General features: G+C 67.8%; 3 protein-coding genes across 5 annotated transcripts; all 3 read left to right on the forward strand.

Moving 5' to 3' along the window:
* Positions 1-1,481: 1,481 nt before the first annotated feature.
* LOC308181794 (receptor activity-modifying protein 2-like) lies at positions 1,482-2,866 on the forward strand (the record flags this gene model as incomplete). 2 transcript variants are annotated; one of them, XM_080565396.1, is made up of 5 exons in its annotated part: positions 1,482-1,661; positions 2,026-2,064; positions 2,189-2,215; positions 2,298-2,439; positions 2,563-2,866. In XM_080565396.1, the coding sequence occupies exons 1-5, from the start codon at positions 1,601-1,603 to the stop codon at positions 2,864-2,866; spliced, it is 573 nt and encodes a 190-aa protein (XP_080421522.1). In that variant the 5' UTR covers positions 1,482-1,600. The 2 variants fall into 2 exon arrangements, with proteins under 2 accessions (XP_080421522.1, XP_080421521.1); XM_080565395.1 differs by having other exon boundaries at positions 2,298-2,866.
* A 1,513-nt stretch (positions 2,867-4,379) lies between these two features.
* Positions 4,380-6,793, forward strand: RAMP2 (receptor activity modifying protein 2). 2 transcript variants are annotated; one of them, XM_080565398.1, is made up of 5 exons: positions 4,380-4,519; positions 4,743-4,893; positions 5,862-5,960; positions 6,112-6,214; positions 6,321-6,793. In XM_080565398.1, exons 2-5 carry the CDS (start codon positions 4,833-4,835, stop codon positions 6,571-6,573), a joined length of 516 nt encoding a protein of 171 aa, XP_080421524.1. In that variant the 5' UTR covers positions 4,380-4,519; positions 4,743-4,832; the 3' UTR covers positions 6,574-6,793. The 2 variants fall into 2 exon arrangements, with proteins under 2 accessions (XP_080421524.1, XP_080421523.1); XM_080565397.1 differs by having other exon boundaries at positions 4,461-4,596.
* A 554-nt stretch (positions 6,794-7,347) lies between these two features.
* Positions 7,348-10,528, forward strand: VPS25 (vacuolar protein sorting 25 homolog). Its single transcript, XM_080565321.1, has 6 exons — positions 7,348-7,475; positions 7,629-7,774; positions 8,450-8,503; positions 8,845-8,933; positions 9,249-9,324; positions 9,855-10,528. Exons 1-6 carry the CDS (start codon positions 7,429-7,431, stop codon positions 9,965-9,967), a joined length of 525 nt encoding a protein of 174 aa, XP_080421447.1. The 5' UTR covers positions 7,348-7,428; the 3' UTR covers positions 9,968-10,528.
* Positions 10,529-15,947: the final 5,419 nt, after the last annotated feature.

Below are 15,947 nucleotides of genomic sequence, written 5' to 3' on the forward strand. Positions count from 1 at the left end.
CCCCACCGCGCAGCGACCCCGCCCACTGACCCGCAGGCCACGCCCCCTGCACGCACACGCCCCGCCCCCTCGTCCTGAGACCCCGCCTTGGGCGCAGAGGCTCCGCCCACTCGCCTGGAGACCACGCCCCCTTCGTGCAGAGGCCCCGCCCCTCCCCCGAGACCCCGCCCTCCCTGTGCGGTGGCTCCGCCCCTTAGCCTGTAGCCTCGCACAGATCAAGCCACGCCCCTGCGCTCAAGCCACGCCCCCCGCGCTCAAGCCACGCCCCCGCGCTCAAGCCACGCCCCCGCGCTCAAGCCACGCCCCCGTGCTCAAGCCACGCCCCCGTGCTCAAGCCACGCCCCCCGCGCTCAAGCCACGCCCCCTGCGCTCAAGCCACGCCCCCTCCATTCAAGCCCCGCCTCCCGGGTTAAGCCCCGCCTCCTACTTAAGCCCCGCCTCCCCTCTTAGGCCCCGCCCCTTGCCTTAAGCCCCGCCCCTCATCTGGCAGGTGCCAAGCAGCCCCCAGGAGGGTCCCAGGAGGGTCCCGGGGGTCCCCCGAGGCCCTGGGGGTGCCGTGGGGCCTTGCCCCGTCCCGGCGCCGTTCCCCTCGCAGGAGGGTGACGGGGAGCGGCCACGGCCGGGCCCAGCCCCGTGTGGGGCCCGAGCAGGCCCCGGCCGGCGGCGGCGGGCACCGGGAGCGGCTGCCGGTGTCGGGACGGGGGGGGCCGGGCTGCCCCTGAGGGCACGGCCCCGGTGCGGCGGGGCCAACGCTCGGCCTTCGGGGCTCCACGCGCTTGGAAACGGGCGCGTTGGGAGGCCGCGGGACGCATCCTGCGCGCCTCGCCCCGGGGAAGGGCGGCGGCGGCGGCGCCGGGAAGGAAGCGGCTGCGTGGGGCGGGCGGCGGCGCGGTGCCGGCAGCCAGGGCTGCAGCGGGGCCTGAGCACCGGGCGGTGGGGACGGGGCTGCTCGTCCTTCCCCAGCCCCTTCCTTCCCCGCTGCCCGGCCCCTGAGCGTGGCAGGAAGCGGGGTGCAGGACCCCAGAATGTCGGGGATCGGAAGGGACCTTGAGAGCTCATCCTGCCGGAGCAGGAGCTCCCGGGTCAGGACCCACAGGCGGGTTTTGGGTGTCTCCAGAGATGGAGACCCCACAACCCCCCGAGCAGCCTGTCCCAGGGCCCTGCCACCCTCCCCATAAAAAAAGTTTCATCTCCTCTTTAAGCAGAACCTCCTCTGTTCCCGCTTGCACCCGCTGCCCCTTGCCCTATCATGGGATGTCACCGCGAAGAGCCTGGCTCCGTCCTCCTGGCGCTCGCCCTTTCCATATTTACCAACACCAACAAGGTCACCCCCCCCCGTCTCCTCTCCTCGCAGCGGGTCCCCGGGGGCAGTGGGTGCCCGCATCCTGCCCGCAGCCCCCATCCCGCCTGCCCCCCCTATATCTGATGCCTTTGGAGCGTCGCTGCTGACTCAGGCCAACGCAGGGAGCTCGCTGCCCCCCCCCCCCAGACCCTCCCACCCATTGGGACTGGGTGGAAAGGGCTGGGCCGGGCCCCGGGACGGGGATATACCCCCGGCGGCAGCCCCGGCCCCGCTGCAGCCGTCCCGGTGGGTAGGAGGATGCTCCTCCGGGCTCGGGCACGGCTCCTCTGCTGCCTGCTCCTTGCAGTGCTCCGGCAGGGTAAGGGGCTGCTGGGGGAGCAGGGAAGGGACTGGGGGACGGCAGGGCAGCAGGGTGGGCGCCTCCCCATGGGGAGCTTGGCCCCTTTCCGCCCCCCGTCCCAATCAGGCCGTGCTGGGTGGCATCTCCCCGGCCCCTTCTGGCATCTCCCCACGGAGGACGTCGCGGGTTTGCCACGCACAGCCCCTGCCTGCCGGGGCCAGCATTTGCTCGGAAACTGCTCTGCCCCGGCAAAGCCGAGGCAGAGCCAGGAGCCCCCTGCTTGCTTGGGGCAGGAGGAGGGGGCCCCGGTGCGCCGGGACCACCCAAGGCTCCGGCCGCCCCCAGCTGTGCAGCCCTCGCACCCCGTTTCTCCTCGCTGCAGGGCGCGGGGACCCGCTGTACGGAGCCCCCGAGGACGAAGGTAAGGCTGCGATGCCGTCGTCCCAGCACCGCTGTGGCCGTGGCAGAGCTGACGCAGGGGGACGGGGCCCTGGGCACGGTCCCAAGGGTCCTCCCGGTGCTGAGGGCTCCGTCTGTCCTTCCAGGTGACTACCTGTATCTGGACGAGGACGGTGAGTAGAGCTGCCCCCTCGGGAGCCGTCAGCGTCGCAGGGGCCGCTTGGTGCCCCGTGGGTAAGCGACCCCTCTCCTCAGGACCGCTGGAGGTGCTGGGGGGGCCGGCCCGCTGCCAGGACTCCTACCAGGACTGGGTGGCCCTGTACTGCTGGGCCCCCTTCCACGCCGCCCTCATGGCCGCCCCCGAGGGCAGCCGCTGCCGCTGGGAGCAGATCGGGAGGTGGGTCCTGCTGCGGTGCCCGGGGCTCGCTCCGAGCAGCGCCCGCGTGGGGCTGACCCCCCCCGTGTACTCGGGGTCCTGCGCCGCCCGGCTGCCCTCACCGCGTCTCTCCCCTCTCCGCAGCGCCTACAGCGAGCTCTCCGCCTGCACCGAGCTGCTGGCCCAGCTCTTTTCCTGCCCCTGGCCCAGCACCGCCCTCGATGCCTTCTTCCTGCAGGTCCACGCCGAATATTTCAGCAACTGCAGCAGGATGGAGCCCCCTGGGAGCGGGGGGCTGCCCCCCGGGCTGGCTGCTGCTGCGGCGGTGGCGCTGGGCTGCCTCGTCCCCCTCGCAGCCGCCTTCACCGTCCGCAGAGCCTGGAGGGGGGCTCGGAGCCCGGCGGGCAGCGGCACAGCCCCGAGTGTCCCAGTGGCCACGCTGGGCTGAGAGCAAGCCCTGGGGGTTCAACGGAGGGGGCGAAGGGTGAGCGGGGTGGGGGGTCTGGGGGTCCTGTGCCATGGGGCGAGGCCGGCACTGGGGGTCCGACCGCCTGCCTCCCGCCCTAGGGTGGGGGAAAATGGGGAGAAGGGTCCTGGGATCGCAACCTCGCTGGGCTGAGCCCCTTCCCCGTGGGCTGAGCCCCCTCCCCATGGGCTGAGCCCCCTCCCCGTGGGCTGAGCCCCTTCCCCATGGGCTGAGCCCCTTCTCCATGGGCTGAGAGCTCTCCAAAGGGGCTGAGCCCCTTCCCCACAGGCTGAGCCCCCTCCCCATGGGCTGAGCCCCTTCTCCATGGGCTGAGAGCTCTCCAAAGGGGCTGAGCCCCTTCCCCATGGGCTGAGCCCCTTCTCCATGGGCTGAGAGCTCTCCAAACGGGCTGAGCCCCTTCCCCGTGGGCTGAGCCCCCTCCCCACGGGCTGAGCCCCTTCCCTATGGTCTGAGCCCCTTCCCCGTGGGCTGAGCCCCTTCCCCACAGGCTGAGCCCCCTCCCCATGGGCTGAGCCCCTTCTCCATGGGCTGAGAGCTCTCCAAATGGGCTGAGCCCCCTCCCCACGGGCTGAGCCCCTTCCCCAGCACCCCAGGGTGGGTACCAGCGGGGAGCACCGCAGTGCCAGGCCGGGGCGGGGGGGGGGACGCCTTGGCGGGTGCTGGCTGGCTGCCCCCATCCCGTCCCTGCCCGTCCCCTCGGGGCGCCCAGGGAGGGGCCGGGCTGAGATCACTGGGTGTCTCCCTGGCACGAGCTCCCGCCGCCGTCGGCCGGAGGCTCCAGCGGCTCCGACAACAAAGGAGCGGGAGCGGGGGCTGCGACCCCGGCAGCGCCGCGGCTTTATGGCTTCCAGATGCGGCCGCCCGCCCGCCCGCGGAAAGGGCTTCGCCGCGTCCCGGGGCCAGCGGCGGCCGCGCAGCCCGGGGCTGGTCGGGCTTGGCCGCCAGCGCATTGGCGAGGGAGGGCGCGAAGCGGGGCGATGGGACCTGTCCAAAGCAGGGAGGGTCCCCGCGAGCCGCGATGCGTCGCCTTGCCGCGATCCTGCTGCTCCGCGGGTCCCGCGGGAGGGTTTTTAAAGGGGAAGATTTGGGTCGGAGCTCGGCCGCCGGCCAGCGGTGGAACGAGCTCGCGCGGCCTCAGCCGGGTCCTCGGGTGGGGATGTCGTGGGGCTGGGGTCTGCAGTGCTCTGCGGGGGGGGGGAAAAACGAGCCCTGAGGGTGGGAGCTTGCCCCAGGCAGCCAGGGGTTTTTGGCAGAGCCCGGCAGCAGGGCTGGGGCCGAGGGCCGCCATCGCCAGCCAAGTTTCTCTGCCCTTTCCCCACCTCCCCGCCCGCCCGGGCCTCGTGCACGTCGTGGCACCGCCGCCGCCCCTTCGGCTCCCACCCGGGGCCCGTCCCGGCGTGGGGCAGGTGCCCCACAGTGGGGGTTGCGAGCACGGTATCGGGGCCACGAACTTCCCCCCCCCCCCCAGAAGCTGAGCGGCAGCGCCCGTCCGGGGACGACGAGGACGTTTCTCTTCCCCGGTCCACTCCCCCCGCTTTCGGGCTGCCTGCCCTCCACGCAGGAGACGAGGGATTTCACAACCCAGCCCAGACAGGATTAAAGAGAAATACACAAGTAAACAAAATAGCGGCCTCGTAAAACTGGACGGGCTGCGCGGGGAGCGGAGCCTCTCCTCCGCCGGGCCGCCCGGGGTGAGCGCGGGGCTGGCGGGCGCGGGGCGATGCCCGCGGGGGGCTGCCGGTGGCGGCGGAGGGTTGGGGGGGGGGTGGGGGGTCCCGCCGGGAGAGCTGCTTTAAAGCAGCGCTGAGCAATCTCATTTTTCACACGTCTCCTGTAGTCAAACTGCCCCTGTCAGAGGAAAGGAGTCGCTTCCTGTTATTTCCATTGAAATACTCGTCCCGGTCGGTAGCCCGCAGGCTTTCGCAGGATGGCACCGTGCGCGCGGACGGGCTCCGGCCGCCTCTCCCGGGGGCTCCTCCTGCTCTGGGGTAAGTGCACGGCGGGGTGGCCGTGGCTAGGGGGGGGGAGCTCCGTGCCTCGTGCCAGCCCCACACGTGGCCGCCGTCCCGGTGTGCGGGGGCCGCGTCCTGGGGCGCTTCGGCCCCACAACCCCGTGGCGAGGAGGACGCGGGGCTGGGGCGGCCGCCTCCTGCCTCGCAATGGGGTGGTGGCTTTGGGTGCCGGGGGGTGGCCCCTTCGGGGGCACAGCCCCCCGTGGGGGGGAGGCTGGCGGGGTCCCGGCCGTGACGGAAAGCGGGAGAGCGGCGTGAAGGGGCCCTCGTGCGCTCGCCTCCTTCGTGGGGTGCTCCCGTGTGCGCCGTGGGGGTTGTCGGAACGCCCTGCCGCGCTCACCCCCGTGGTTTCGTGAGGGAGCCGGGAGAGCGGCTGGGGGGTCCCCCAGCAAGGAGGGACAGCGGGACGGGGACAGGGTGGGCTACCCTCGCCGTAGCCACCGTGCCAGCCCCGGAGCTCCCCTCCAGCCAGCCCCCGGCCCCAACGAAGAAGCCACGGGGGCGATTCGCCACGAAACGCGGCCTCGCTGCCCAGGGGACAAGATGGAGGGCGGCGATTTCCTGAGGGCTCCATCGGGCCGGGCGGGCGGCCAGGGGGACGCGCCCCACGCCGGTGGCAGGCCCTGCGGGGCAAGACGGAGCGTGGAGGGGGGTTGTGCTGCCCGGCCGCGCCATGCTGCGGTCAGCGCTTCCTCTTCCTTCCTGCCGCAGCCCTGCCTGGGCTGCCAGGCTCCCTGCGACGGGACGCGGCTCGGCCCCGCCGGGGCCACCGCACGCCACGGGCTGGTAGCCCCCGTCCCCTCCACCGTCACCCGCAGCCAGGCCGGTGGCATCCTCCCCTCACCTCCTCGCTCCCCAGTAGCAGCTCCAGCCGCCCCATGGGACCCGCGGCTCCCGTCCCTTCCCGTCCCCTCCTGACCACGTCCCCTCCGTCCCCTGCGCAGCGCTGCTGGGGCGCGGGCTGTGCCACACGGACGTCAAGGCGGAGGGCTTCGGCCAGGAGGCGAGGACGAGCCCCCCGACGGCCATATACAACTCCACAGGTGGGTGAGCGCCGGCGGCACCCCCGGGGGGACCGTCCCCTTCCCCTCCGCCCGTCCCCAAATCCACCGCGGGTGATGGGCACGGTGCCCGGTGCCGTCCCGGGCACGGTCCCCGGTGCGCTGCCGGTGCTCAGCGCCTCTCCCCGCGCAGAGGAGATGTACAGCTCCATGGCGGAGAGGTGCTGGGAGTTCTTCGTCCACCTGATGAGGAACGTGACGGCGCCGCAGCTGTGCGAGTGGAAGGTCATCAGCAGGTACGGACGGGGCCGAAACGTGGGCGGGGGGACCCCGAGCCCCCCACCGCGCGTCCCCGTCCCCCCGTGCTCTACCAGCCGTCCCCCCCCCGGCTGTCTCCCGCAGGCCCTACAGCTGGCTGCAGTCGTGCCTGGAGGACTGCGCCGACGAACTCAAGTACGGCTACCCCAACGCGCTGGCCGAGCAGTTCATCTTCCAGAGCCACTACCGCTACTTCCAGAACTGCTCGGCGGGCAACCAGGTCTTCGACCCCCCCGAGGACGTGCTGCTGGCCATGATCATCGCCCCCATCTGCCTCATCCCCTTCCTCGTCACCGTCGTCATCTGGCGCAGCAAGGACGGCAAGGCGCAGCCCTAGGCGCCCCCCGCCACCGCCGAAAACCGGCCGGGGGGAACCGGCAGCGCCCCCGCCGCCGTGCTCGGTGCCCGGTTGCTCGCGTACCAGGGAGCGGGTGCGGGTGGGTGCCGCCCCGAGGGGCCCGGCCCTCCGCCGGGGTGCGGTGGCGTCGCCCACCCTCCCGGTGCCGCCCTGACCACCCGCCGGCCCACGGCGGGCTAGTAAAGGCTGCTTGCCCCGAGCCCCGGGATGCTTCTTCCGCGCCCGTCCCGCCACCGGGTCACGGCCACGGCTCCGCTCCGGGCTCCGCTGCACCGGGGGAGGCCCCCGGGGAAGGGCCGGGCACGGGGCCGGGCACGGAGCCCCCCCCCCGGGCAGCGCCGTGCCCCCGGGCAGCGCTCCCGCAACCACCGGGCACCGGCGGGGCGCGGCTCGGTGCCGAGGGGGCGGGGCTTAAGGGGAGTGGGCGGGGCTAAGGGCGGGGTTGGTGTGAATGGATGGGGCGGGGCTTCGCTGGGTGGGGCGGGGCTTCACGGGGGTGGGCGGGGCTTCACGGGGGTGGGCGGGGCTTCGAGTGGTGGGCGGGACCAGGAGGGTGGGTGTGGCTTAGAGGAGTGGGCGGGGCTAGGGAGGGGTGGGCGGGGCTAGGGAGGGGTGGGCGGGGCTAGGGAGGGGTGGGCGTGGCCAGGAGAGGTGGGCGTGGCTTAGAGGAGTGGGCGGGTCTAGGGAGGGGTGGGCGGGGCTAGGGAGGGGTGGGCGGGGCCAGGAGGGGCGGGGTCTGGGGAAGCGGAGAGCGGCGGGGGCGGGTCCCGGAGGGGCGGGGCTTCCGGGGCGGGCCGGAAGCCGGCGGCGGCGGCGGTTCCGGTGGCGGCGGCGATGAGCTTCGCGTGGCCGTGGCAGTACAGCTTCCCGCCCTTCTTCACGTGAGCGTCGCGACCGGCACCGGCACCGGGACCGAGGGAGGGGGGAGGGACCGGGACCCGTGGGGCCGGGCGGGGGGGAGGGGATCGGGACCGGAACCGGGTGCGGGGGGAGGGCCGCGGCCCGGTGCCGGTGTCTGAGCGGAGCCCCCGCAGGCTGCAGCCCAACGGCGAGACGCGGCAGAAGCAGCTGGCGGCCTGGTGCGCGCTGGCCCTCGCCTACAGCCGGCGGCACCGGCTGCCCGCCATGACGGTGCGGGAGGCCCAGGACAGCCCGCTGTTCGCCAACCGCCGCCTGCAGCGTATCCTTGGGCACGGCCCCCGTTACCCCCGGCCCCCCTTACCGAACCCCCCCCCTCCGGGCCCCGGTTACCCCCCCCACCCCTTCCCCGTACCGGTTACCCGCTGTCCTCCCCCCGCCCCGGTTACCTTAAGCCCCCCCCCCCCCCTGACCCCCCCTTACCGGTTACCCCCTGTCCCCTCCCGCCCCGGTCGCCTCTACCCCAACCCCCCCCCCCCCAGTTACCCTCCGTCCCATCATGTCTCAGTTACCCCACCCCCCCAATCCCAGTTGCCAACCCCCCCCATCCCAGTTACCCCATCCTGGTTACCATCCATCCTGTCGTGTCCCAGTTACACCCTCCCATCCCAGTTACCCTCCGTCCTGTCGTCCCCCATCCCAGTTACCCCAACCCCCCTCCATCCCATCCTGTCCCATTTACACCCTCCATTCCAGTTACCCCCCCCCCCCCAGTCCCAGTTACCTTCCATCCCATCCTGTCCCAGTTATCCCAACCCCCCCACATCCCAGGTACCCTCCATCCCATCCTGTTCCAGTTACACCCCCCCCATCCCAGTTACCCTCCATCCCATCCTGTCCCAGTTACACCCCCCCACATCCCAGTTACCCTCACCCCCAAATCCCACCCGTCTCCTCCCCCCGAGCTCGGTCAGCGCCTCCTTAACCCCCCTCCCAGGGAAGCTGCCGCTGGAGTCCATCCAGGTGGTGCTGGAGGAGCTCCGCAAAAACGGTGGGTGTCTGTCCGTCCGTCTGTCTGCCCGTCGGGGTGGGGTCTCCCGTACCGTGAGGGCTCTGTCCCACCGGGCAGGCACCGTCCAAGCCCCGGGGCTCTCCCCGTGCCAGCCCCCGGGGCCAGCTCACCCCTTCTGCAGCCCCTCGGGTCCCCAGCTGCACGAGGAGGGGTCTCGGGGGAAATCCAAGCTCTGTATTCCCGGAGGCCCCTTGGGGGAGTGGGTCGGAGCTGGAGCACGGAGGGGGGAGGCAGCACCTCCAGCCACCTGTAGGCGTGATGCCGTGGTTGCTGTCCAAGCCCCGTGCTCTGCCTCGACGCCTTTCTCCTGTTGATTGCAGGGAACCTGGAGTGGTTGGACAAGAACAAAACCAGCTTCCTCATCATGTGGAGGAGACCCGAGGAGTGGGGAAAGCTCATCTACCAGTGGGTGAGGAGGTGCAGGCCGCCCCAGCGCGCCGAGCGGGCCTTCCCTGTCCGCAGGGCCTTGTGTAAAAGACTGCTGTGACTCCTTCCTCGTGCTTTCTCCCTACTTCTACTTCCATTTTGCTTTGTTGCACTGAGCTGTGTTAGCACCCTCGGGTGTCATTTCTTGCCTTTCCGATGCCCCAGTGCGTTCTGAGGGTGGCTTTGCTCGTTGGGTGCTGCCCACGTTGCATTTCGTTTGTGCTGGGGTGTGCGAGGGATCGTGCTGAGGGCGTTGAATCCCGCAGGCGAGATCTGCCAACTGCTTTTATGTTTCCAGGTGTCGAAGAACGGCTTGACCAACTCCGTATTCACGCTGTATGAGCTGGTCAGCGGAGATGATACTGCAGATGAAGGTAATGCCACGTCCTGTAGCAGCTTTTCAGGGCACGCTTCATTTGAAAACACAAACAGATGATTGCCAGATCATAGATGGAGTGTTTTAAAGTTCCGTATGCAAGCTCACGCTGATCACCACTGGGAAAAGCAGCTCTGAAGGCTTTTTAACACGTTGCGTTAACGCCTGCCTGTTCTCACCGTTCGGGATTCATGCTGCCCAGCCTTCCCAGCGCCCAGCTCTTTGCCTGGTGTGAGGTGCAGGCCATTTAATTTTCACGCCTGGCTTCTTCGCTGCCTTAGAGACAGCTCTTGCTCACTGCCTCCTGTCTGCTGACCTTCAGGCTTTGTGGCTGATGCAGCAGCGCGGTGATGATTCGATCGGCGGGGCCGTGTGGGTTTGCTGTAGTGGTGCGGTGCTGGAGTCTGAGAGGTGCCCTGCAGGGCCCTCTGTCTTTGCTGTCACCGCCCCGTAGATGTCGTGAGCCTCTTTGTTTCCTCGTGTGTTTCTTCTTCTTCTTGCTGACGGGGCTGGCTGTCCTTCCCCTAGAGTTCCACGGCCTGGATGAGGCCATGCTGCTTCGTGCCCTGCAAGCCCTGCAGCAAGAGCACAAGGCTGAAATCATCACGCTGGACGATGGCCGAGGCGTCAAGTTCTTCTGACGGGAGCCCTCTCCCTGCTGCTCCTCTCCGGCTGCTGAAGCGTTTCTACTGCGAAGGTTTCGTCTCCTGGCCTGGTTTCAAGCCGTGTCTGCAAGCAGCTGCATACTCGGGATTTCTCGGGGCGAGGAGAATCTGTGAAGCCTTCCAAAGACGTGACTTTTTAGAAATATTCAGAGATCCCTCCGTCTTTCTTTCCTCCCTGTTGTGTTTGAGAGGCTAAAGCTGCTCTCAGCGGTTCTGAGAGGGACCACCCAGAAGTGAAGCAAGGGAACTGCTCCCGTGGCTGCTCCCTGCTCCTGGGAGAGCAGGGGATGGGCTCTTCCGTGGCTGGTCAGCCTTGGCCTCTGAGGGCAGCTCCTTTCCCACCTTCCAGCCACGTGCCTGGGCTCGGCAGTCCCCGCTGCTCGGGCTGAAGGCAGGCGGATGGGACGCGCTGCTGCTGCTGCGGTGTAAAAGACCTCGCTGGAAGAACCACGTGCTCGCTGCAAAGCAGGCTGCGTGGTGGGGCGGGTGCCAAGGAGCTAATCTGAAGTAATTAAAATGACGTGTATTTATAGAGCCGCCTGGCTGTTTTGGTCTATCTTTATTTTTCCATCCGAAACAAAACACAAGGGCCCACCGAATCCCTGCCCTTCAGCTGCATCTCCTTGCTGCGCTGTACAAACAGAGCGTGCTGGGCTGGGGGGGGGCTGCAAAGCCACCCCGCCTGCCGTGGAAGCAGGCAGTGCCGGGGCTTTTCCACGTGCTACCGGCCACGGGGGCTCCTCCTGCCTGTCCTCGGGGCCACGCTTGCCTTCGTTTCCACGTGCGATCTGCCGAAAATCTAACGGGTTTGTTGCAGAGGTGGCGGGGTAAGCTCTACAATGAGAGGCTGGTGGAGGTTGTAATGGAGTTCCAGATTCTCGGTGCTGATAATGAAGTGCACAGCTCGTTGGGAGCTGACCCAGGTGCAGTCTTTGACCTGGTAAATCCTTAATCACTGACCAGGGAGCTCCGCTGGGGAAGGATCGAGCTCCGCTTGCTCGCTCTTCGCCTCGGCGCTCACCGCAGGCGGATGCGGGGCGCTGCGCTGTAGCGACCTTTAATCCAACCCCCTGAGGTCGTTTTTAGGATCTCGCAGAGCTCCTCTGGCACGCTCCAGCTGGCGCTGAGCAGCTCGTCCTTCCCTCCCGGCCCCTCGCAGGGCTCCTCGGCTCCGGTCCAGCTGCCGTGCTGTTGGCACCCGTTGTTGGCGGTGGTAATTGGCAGTGCAGACGAGATGCCAGAGCCCAGGCTGGGTTTGTGGGACTGGGGGAATTTTAAAACCTCTTTTTTTTTGTAGTGAGAGCCCATTGCCATTCATTCTGTGTTGGTCTGTACCCGTCTGCTTGCAGACACGTCGCTCCTGGAGCTGCGCTGGGAGGCTGGTGGCAAAAGTTCCTCCGAGTCCTGTCCCTCTGTGCTACAGAGCGTAGGAAACCAGCGCTCGCTGGTTGCACCGGGGCCCTCCCCGCGTGTTTGCAGCTCAGAATGCACCCAGGAAAGTCTCTGCGCAGGGGCTGTGCGCTGCCAGCACCTCCCTGGGGCTTGGTTCAGTGCCTGGGGTCTGCCTTTTTGCTTTTCATGCCGCTCCCGCTGACTTTACCTCTCTCTCTCTCATTCCCTGCTCACTGCTGCTGTGCCCCTGCAGGCTTTGTCCCCCCGCAGGATGTTTCTGTGCTGGCCGTTCTGTGCATTTAATTGCATCCGCGTTTGACCCGGGATAATGAGTCTGCAGCAGACAAGCCCGGGCTGTTTGTATTTCTCCCTCTGCCCGTACGCGGTGCTGACCTCTCGCATTGTGTTCCGAGCTGCCTGTGCTGGACGTAACCTCGCCGTCCTTGAGCCGGTCTGCGTTCTTAATTAAATTTGCTCCCTTCTTAGGAAATGGCTGATGTGACGTTAGATAAGCTTAAAACTAAAGCCTTTTGCTTTCCAAGGCCCTCCTGGCAGAGATCCGCGCCTCGTTTTCAGCTTCCTCCTCGCTGGCTCAGCGAGGTGAGGAGGAAGAGTGCGCTTCCCCTCAGCCCGCCCTCCGGGGACGGGCCGCTGCTGGTTTTCCGTGCGGCTTTTCTGGCTGCAGCGGCGGTGAGGTGCACACAAATCCTGCTCCAGGGGCGAGCTGGAGCTCGTGGTGGTGTAAGCACCTGCTCGCAGGTAAAAACAAAGCCATTTTTATTGTCCTCCCAAACCGGCCTCCTTATCTTTATGGCGTGGAGTGCCGTAATCACGGAATTGGGACATCAGAGCCCGTCTGCTTCACGCTGCCCGGGGATGCTCGAAACCCCTGGTTTGGGAGCCCCGGGGTGCTGGCTAGATAGGAAGGAGATTAATTAACCTGCAAGGAGGCAGGGAGCTGGGTAGCCTCCAACCACGACTTCCCCGTACCTAAAGCAGCTCCTCCCCGTGCTCCCTGTGCGCGCTCCCGGAACGAGGCAAAGGGCAGGGGAGGTTTGTGTTCATTTCCCTGCGGGGCTGAATCGGCTCGGGCAGCTTCCCCTCGGCCTCTCCTGTCGTAGCTGCGAGCTGCCTGGGCAGGGCGTCGGGGTCCGCACTGGCGCAGGGGGACCTGAGCCCTTCTCACGGGGCTTTGGCATCGATGGTTCGAAAATAAAACCTACCCACGCTCCTGGGGGCACCATCCCGGGGTTAGTCCTGCTCTGATCGATGTAGGGCTGCGGTTAGGGGAGCTGGTTCGGAGAGGGAGCGGGCACGAGGCAGAGCCCTGCTCCCTCCGTGCTTTTTGGCAGAAAGGAATCAAACAATTCCACGTAACCGAGAATAAAACGACTGGAAAGCGCGCGATCCACCAGGGCAGAGGGAGCTGAAGCAGGGGGCACGGCCCTGGGACGAGGCATGGGGGCCGCGTGCCAAGAGGGGAGCAGCCGAGCGCCCTGAGCTTGGCCACCAACGCTGCCAAAAGCCTCGTGGGGCAGATTTGGCATCCTGGGGCTGGGACGAGGCAGGGACCCCGCTGGATGGGGCTGGGTCGTGGGATGCGGCGGTTCCCCAGCTCCGGCTCTGAGGTCACCGCCGCCGCCTGGCCGTGCCGATTAGGGCTCGTGGGCCGGGGCGAGGTGGAGCGCAGGGGGCTGGGGCCGAGATAAGGCGCTATCGGGCCCCGCACACTCGGCTTCTGCTGGTCATGGGAAGGGAGAGAGCTCGGAGGGGTTTTTCTTGAGCTGGTTGAGGATCGAGAGTTGCTTCGGTCTGATAAATTTATGAGTCGGGATCATTTGTCCGCGGGTTGCTTCTGTCGTTCTGGGCTAAGGAAATCCTCAGCAGAGTTATCTGCCGGGGCTAAGGTCACGGCTGAGGTTGGAGTGGCACCTCCTCCTCCCCAAATTTCCAGGCTTTAGGGCATGGGGGCACGCTGGAAGGGGAGGCTGAGGCTCCCAGCAGATGTGGGGTGCTGAAGCCAAGCAGGACACATCCCCTTTGTCACCGGGGAGCCTTCCTCCTCCTCCCGCGCTGGGGATGCTCAGCTCCCACGCAGCCCCCCCTGGGCAGAGGAGCTCTGCGGATACTCCGGCTCCGCAGTGCTTGGGCCTGTCCCAGCTGATGATTTCTGGCAGGGCTCGCTGGAGTCGGTCTTTGATTAGCGACCTAATCCCGAGGAGGGCGATCGCAGTCTCCTGCTCTCTTCCCGGCAGCCAAAAAAATAGGCGAAGCAGCCTGGCTCCAGCGGTTCCTCAAAGCGAAGGGCTGGCACCGGGAGCCCCGGAGGAATGTCACCCTGATAACGTGCCGGGGAGCCCCGTGTGTTTTCCGAGCAATGGCAACGGGTGGCTTGTTGCGGGCCGGAGCTTTCTGATTTCAGCCCAAGCCCGGCTCCAGCTTGGTGATTTGGGGGTGGGTCGGGAGGGGACCTGCGTCCCTCTGCTGGGTCACCTTGCTCCTGCCATGTCTGCGGCACCCCTGGGCTGGGGAGAGGAGACTCCTCCAGCCGCTCGCCGTGGAGGTGTGGGAGGACGGCGAGCAGGGCGAGCTTCGTGCCCGATTTCCATCCATCTGCGGGGGCCTCAACGGGGCCGCCTGTTCACTGCTCCTCCGGGACCTTCCAAGGCATCTCCTTCCACGGTGAAAACGTTCGGTGACGGGACGCGAGCCTGCTAGGAACGAACCAGGGAGCCCTGCCTGGCTCCCCGTGTCTGAGCCCTCGCCGAAGAGCACGGGCTCCTCGCCAGCCCCGGACGTGTCCCAGCAGCTTGGCGGGGAGCGGGGCTGGAGGTGCCTGCAGGGCTACGCCCCTCGCCGCCAATGGGGCCGGGGCCGAGCGGGCGCATCTTCGCGCTGATCCTGGGCAGGGTGCAGCTGAGCGCAGCGCATTGTTTGGCACCGCTGAGTCAGTCCCTGCCAGGTTTGACAAGGCAGAAGCCTCCCACACCAGGGACAGCGCAGCACCGCACCTAGCAGCAGCCCATCGCTCCTGGCTTTGGGCTCTGGCAGACGTCGCTGCCTGCTGCTGCGGGCCAGGAGGCTGCAGCCACTGCTGCCTCTGCCTCTGCTGCTGCTTCTGCCGCTGCTGCTGCCTCTGCCTCTGCTGCAGGCACCAGGCAGACCCCGGGCTGCGCACCCCGAGCAGCCTCCGGTGTCTTTTCCCCCAGGAACATGCCCTGAGCACGCTGTCGGGAGTGCAGGGTAGGTCAGGACGCGGTCCCTGCTCTCAGCTCGCCAGCCCGTGCTGCACAAGAGCAGTTTGCAGCAAGTGGAGACACCTGGCCCCGTTCCCTTCCTGGGGAAGCTTTCCCCAGCCCCCTTTTTGGGAGAACGGGGGGGGGCTGAACGAGCGGGGTCATGTGGAGGTAGCAGAGGTCTGCCTGCGCGCAGGAGATTAGCCGCTGGACGCTCAGCCTGCCCAGGGCTTCACGGAAACAACATTTCATTAAATGCAGCTCCCTCCTCCTGCCTGGACGGGGGGGGGGGGGGGGGGGATTTGTGGGGCTGCAGCCGTGTGCCGCAGGTTGGCATTGTAAATCTGCGCAGAGGACGCGGCCGTGCTAACGCTTCAATCCTCCCCTTAATGTTTCCTGTATCGTCAAGCAGAAACAATCCGACCTTAGGGAAAAGAAATTAACGCCAGCCTCGATCGCGTTGTGTTTTGTGTAAACAGCTTCACCGGGCAGAACAACCTCATCGCTTAAGCTGTAGAGACAACAAGCTCTTGTCCGGGCTCCCCGGCTAGCGCGTGGCTGAAAGACACGTTCCTATCTCGGTATTTGCATGACCCTAATTTCAGGATTTCACCCAGCAGTAAACCCCGGGAGGAGCGGGGCAGGAGCTGATAGCGTGGGCCCGTGCCCAGCGCTGCCGGGGGGCGCAGCCCAGCCCCGGCGTGGGGCAGGGGGAGGTGGGCACCGACCCCGGGGAGCTCCTGGGGCTGGCTGCTGGTGCCCGGTGCCTGTCCCGGGGCTCAGCCTGGTGCCGGTGCCCGTGCCCGGTGCCTGTCCTGGTGCATGTCCCATGCCTATCCTGGTGCCGGTGCCCATAGTGGTGCTTGACCCGGTGCCTTTCCTGGTACCGGTGCCTGTCCCGGTGCTCTCTCCAGTGCCTTTCCTGGTACCAGTGCCCATCCCAGTGCCGTGCCCATCCCAGTGCTTGCTCCGGTGCTCGCCCCAGTGCCTTTCCCAGCACCGGTGTCCATCCTGGTGCTTGCCTTGGTGCCTTTCCTGGTACCGGTGCCCATCCCAGTGCTCTCCCCAGTGCCTTTCCTGGTACCGGTGCCCATCCCGGTGCCGTCCCCATCCCAGTGCCGTCCCCATCCCGGTGCTCTCCCCCGTGCTCTCCCCAGTGCCCATCCCGGTGCCGGTGCCCATCCCGGTGCCCATCCCGGTGCTCTCCCCCGTGCTCTCCCCAGTGCCCATCCCGGTGCCAGTGCCCATCCCGGTGCCCATCCCGGTGCTCTCCCCCGTGCTCTCCCCGGTGCCGGTGCCCATCCCGGTGCTTGTCCGGCTGCCCGGTG

The sequence above is a fragment of the Anser brachyrhynchus genome (assembly GCF_964034855.1).
Source record: "Anser brachyrhynchus genome assembly, chromosome: 22".
In the NCBI taxonomy this organism is placed as follows: domain Eukaryota; kingdom Metazoa; phylum Chordata; class Aves; order Anseriformes; family Anatidae; genus Anser; species Anser brachyrhynchus.

Coding starts and splice junctions, on each gene's coding strand:
- VPS25 (XM_080565321.1), top strand. CDS start 7,429: ATGAGCTTCGCGTGGCCGTGGCAGTACAGCTTCCCGCCCTTCTTCAC. Junction 7,775..8,449: donor CGCCAACCGCCGCCTGCAGC/GTATCCTTGGGC, acceptor CCCCCCTCCCAG/GGAAGCTGCCGCTGGAGTCC. Junction 8,934..9,248: donor GAAAGCTCATCTACCAGTGG/GTGAGGAGGTGC, acceptor TTATGTTTCCAG/GTGTCGAAGAACGGCTTGAC.
- RAMP2 (XM_080565398.1), top strand. CDS start 4,833: ATGGCACCGTGCGCGCGGACGGGCTCCGGCCGCCTCTCCCGGGGGCTC. Junction 4,894..5,861: donor GGGGCTCCTCCTGCTCTGGG/GTAAGTGCACGG, acceptor TCCCCTGCGCAG/CGCTGCTGGGGCGCGGGCTG. Junction 6,215..6,320: donor GAGTGGAAGGTCATCAGCAG/GTACGGACGGGG, acceptor TGTCTCCCGCAG/GCCCTACAGCTGGCTGCAGT.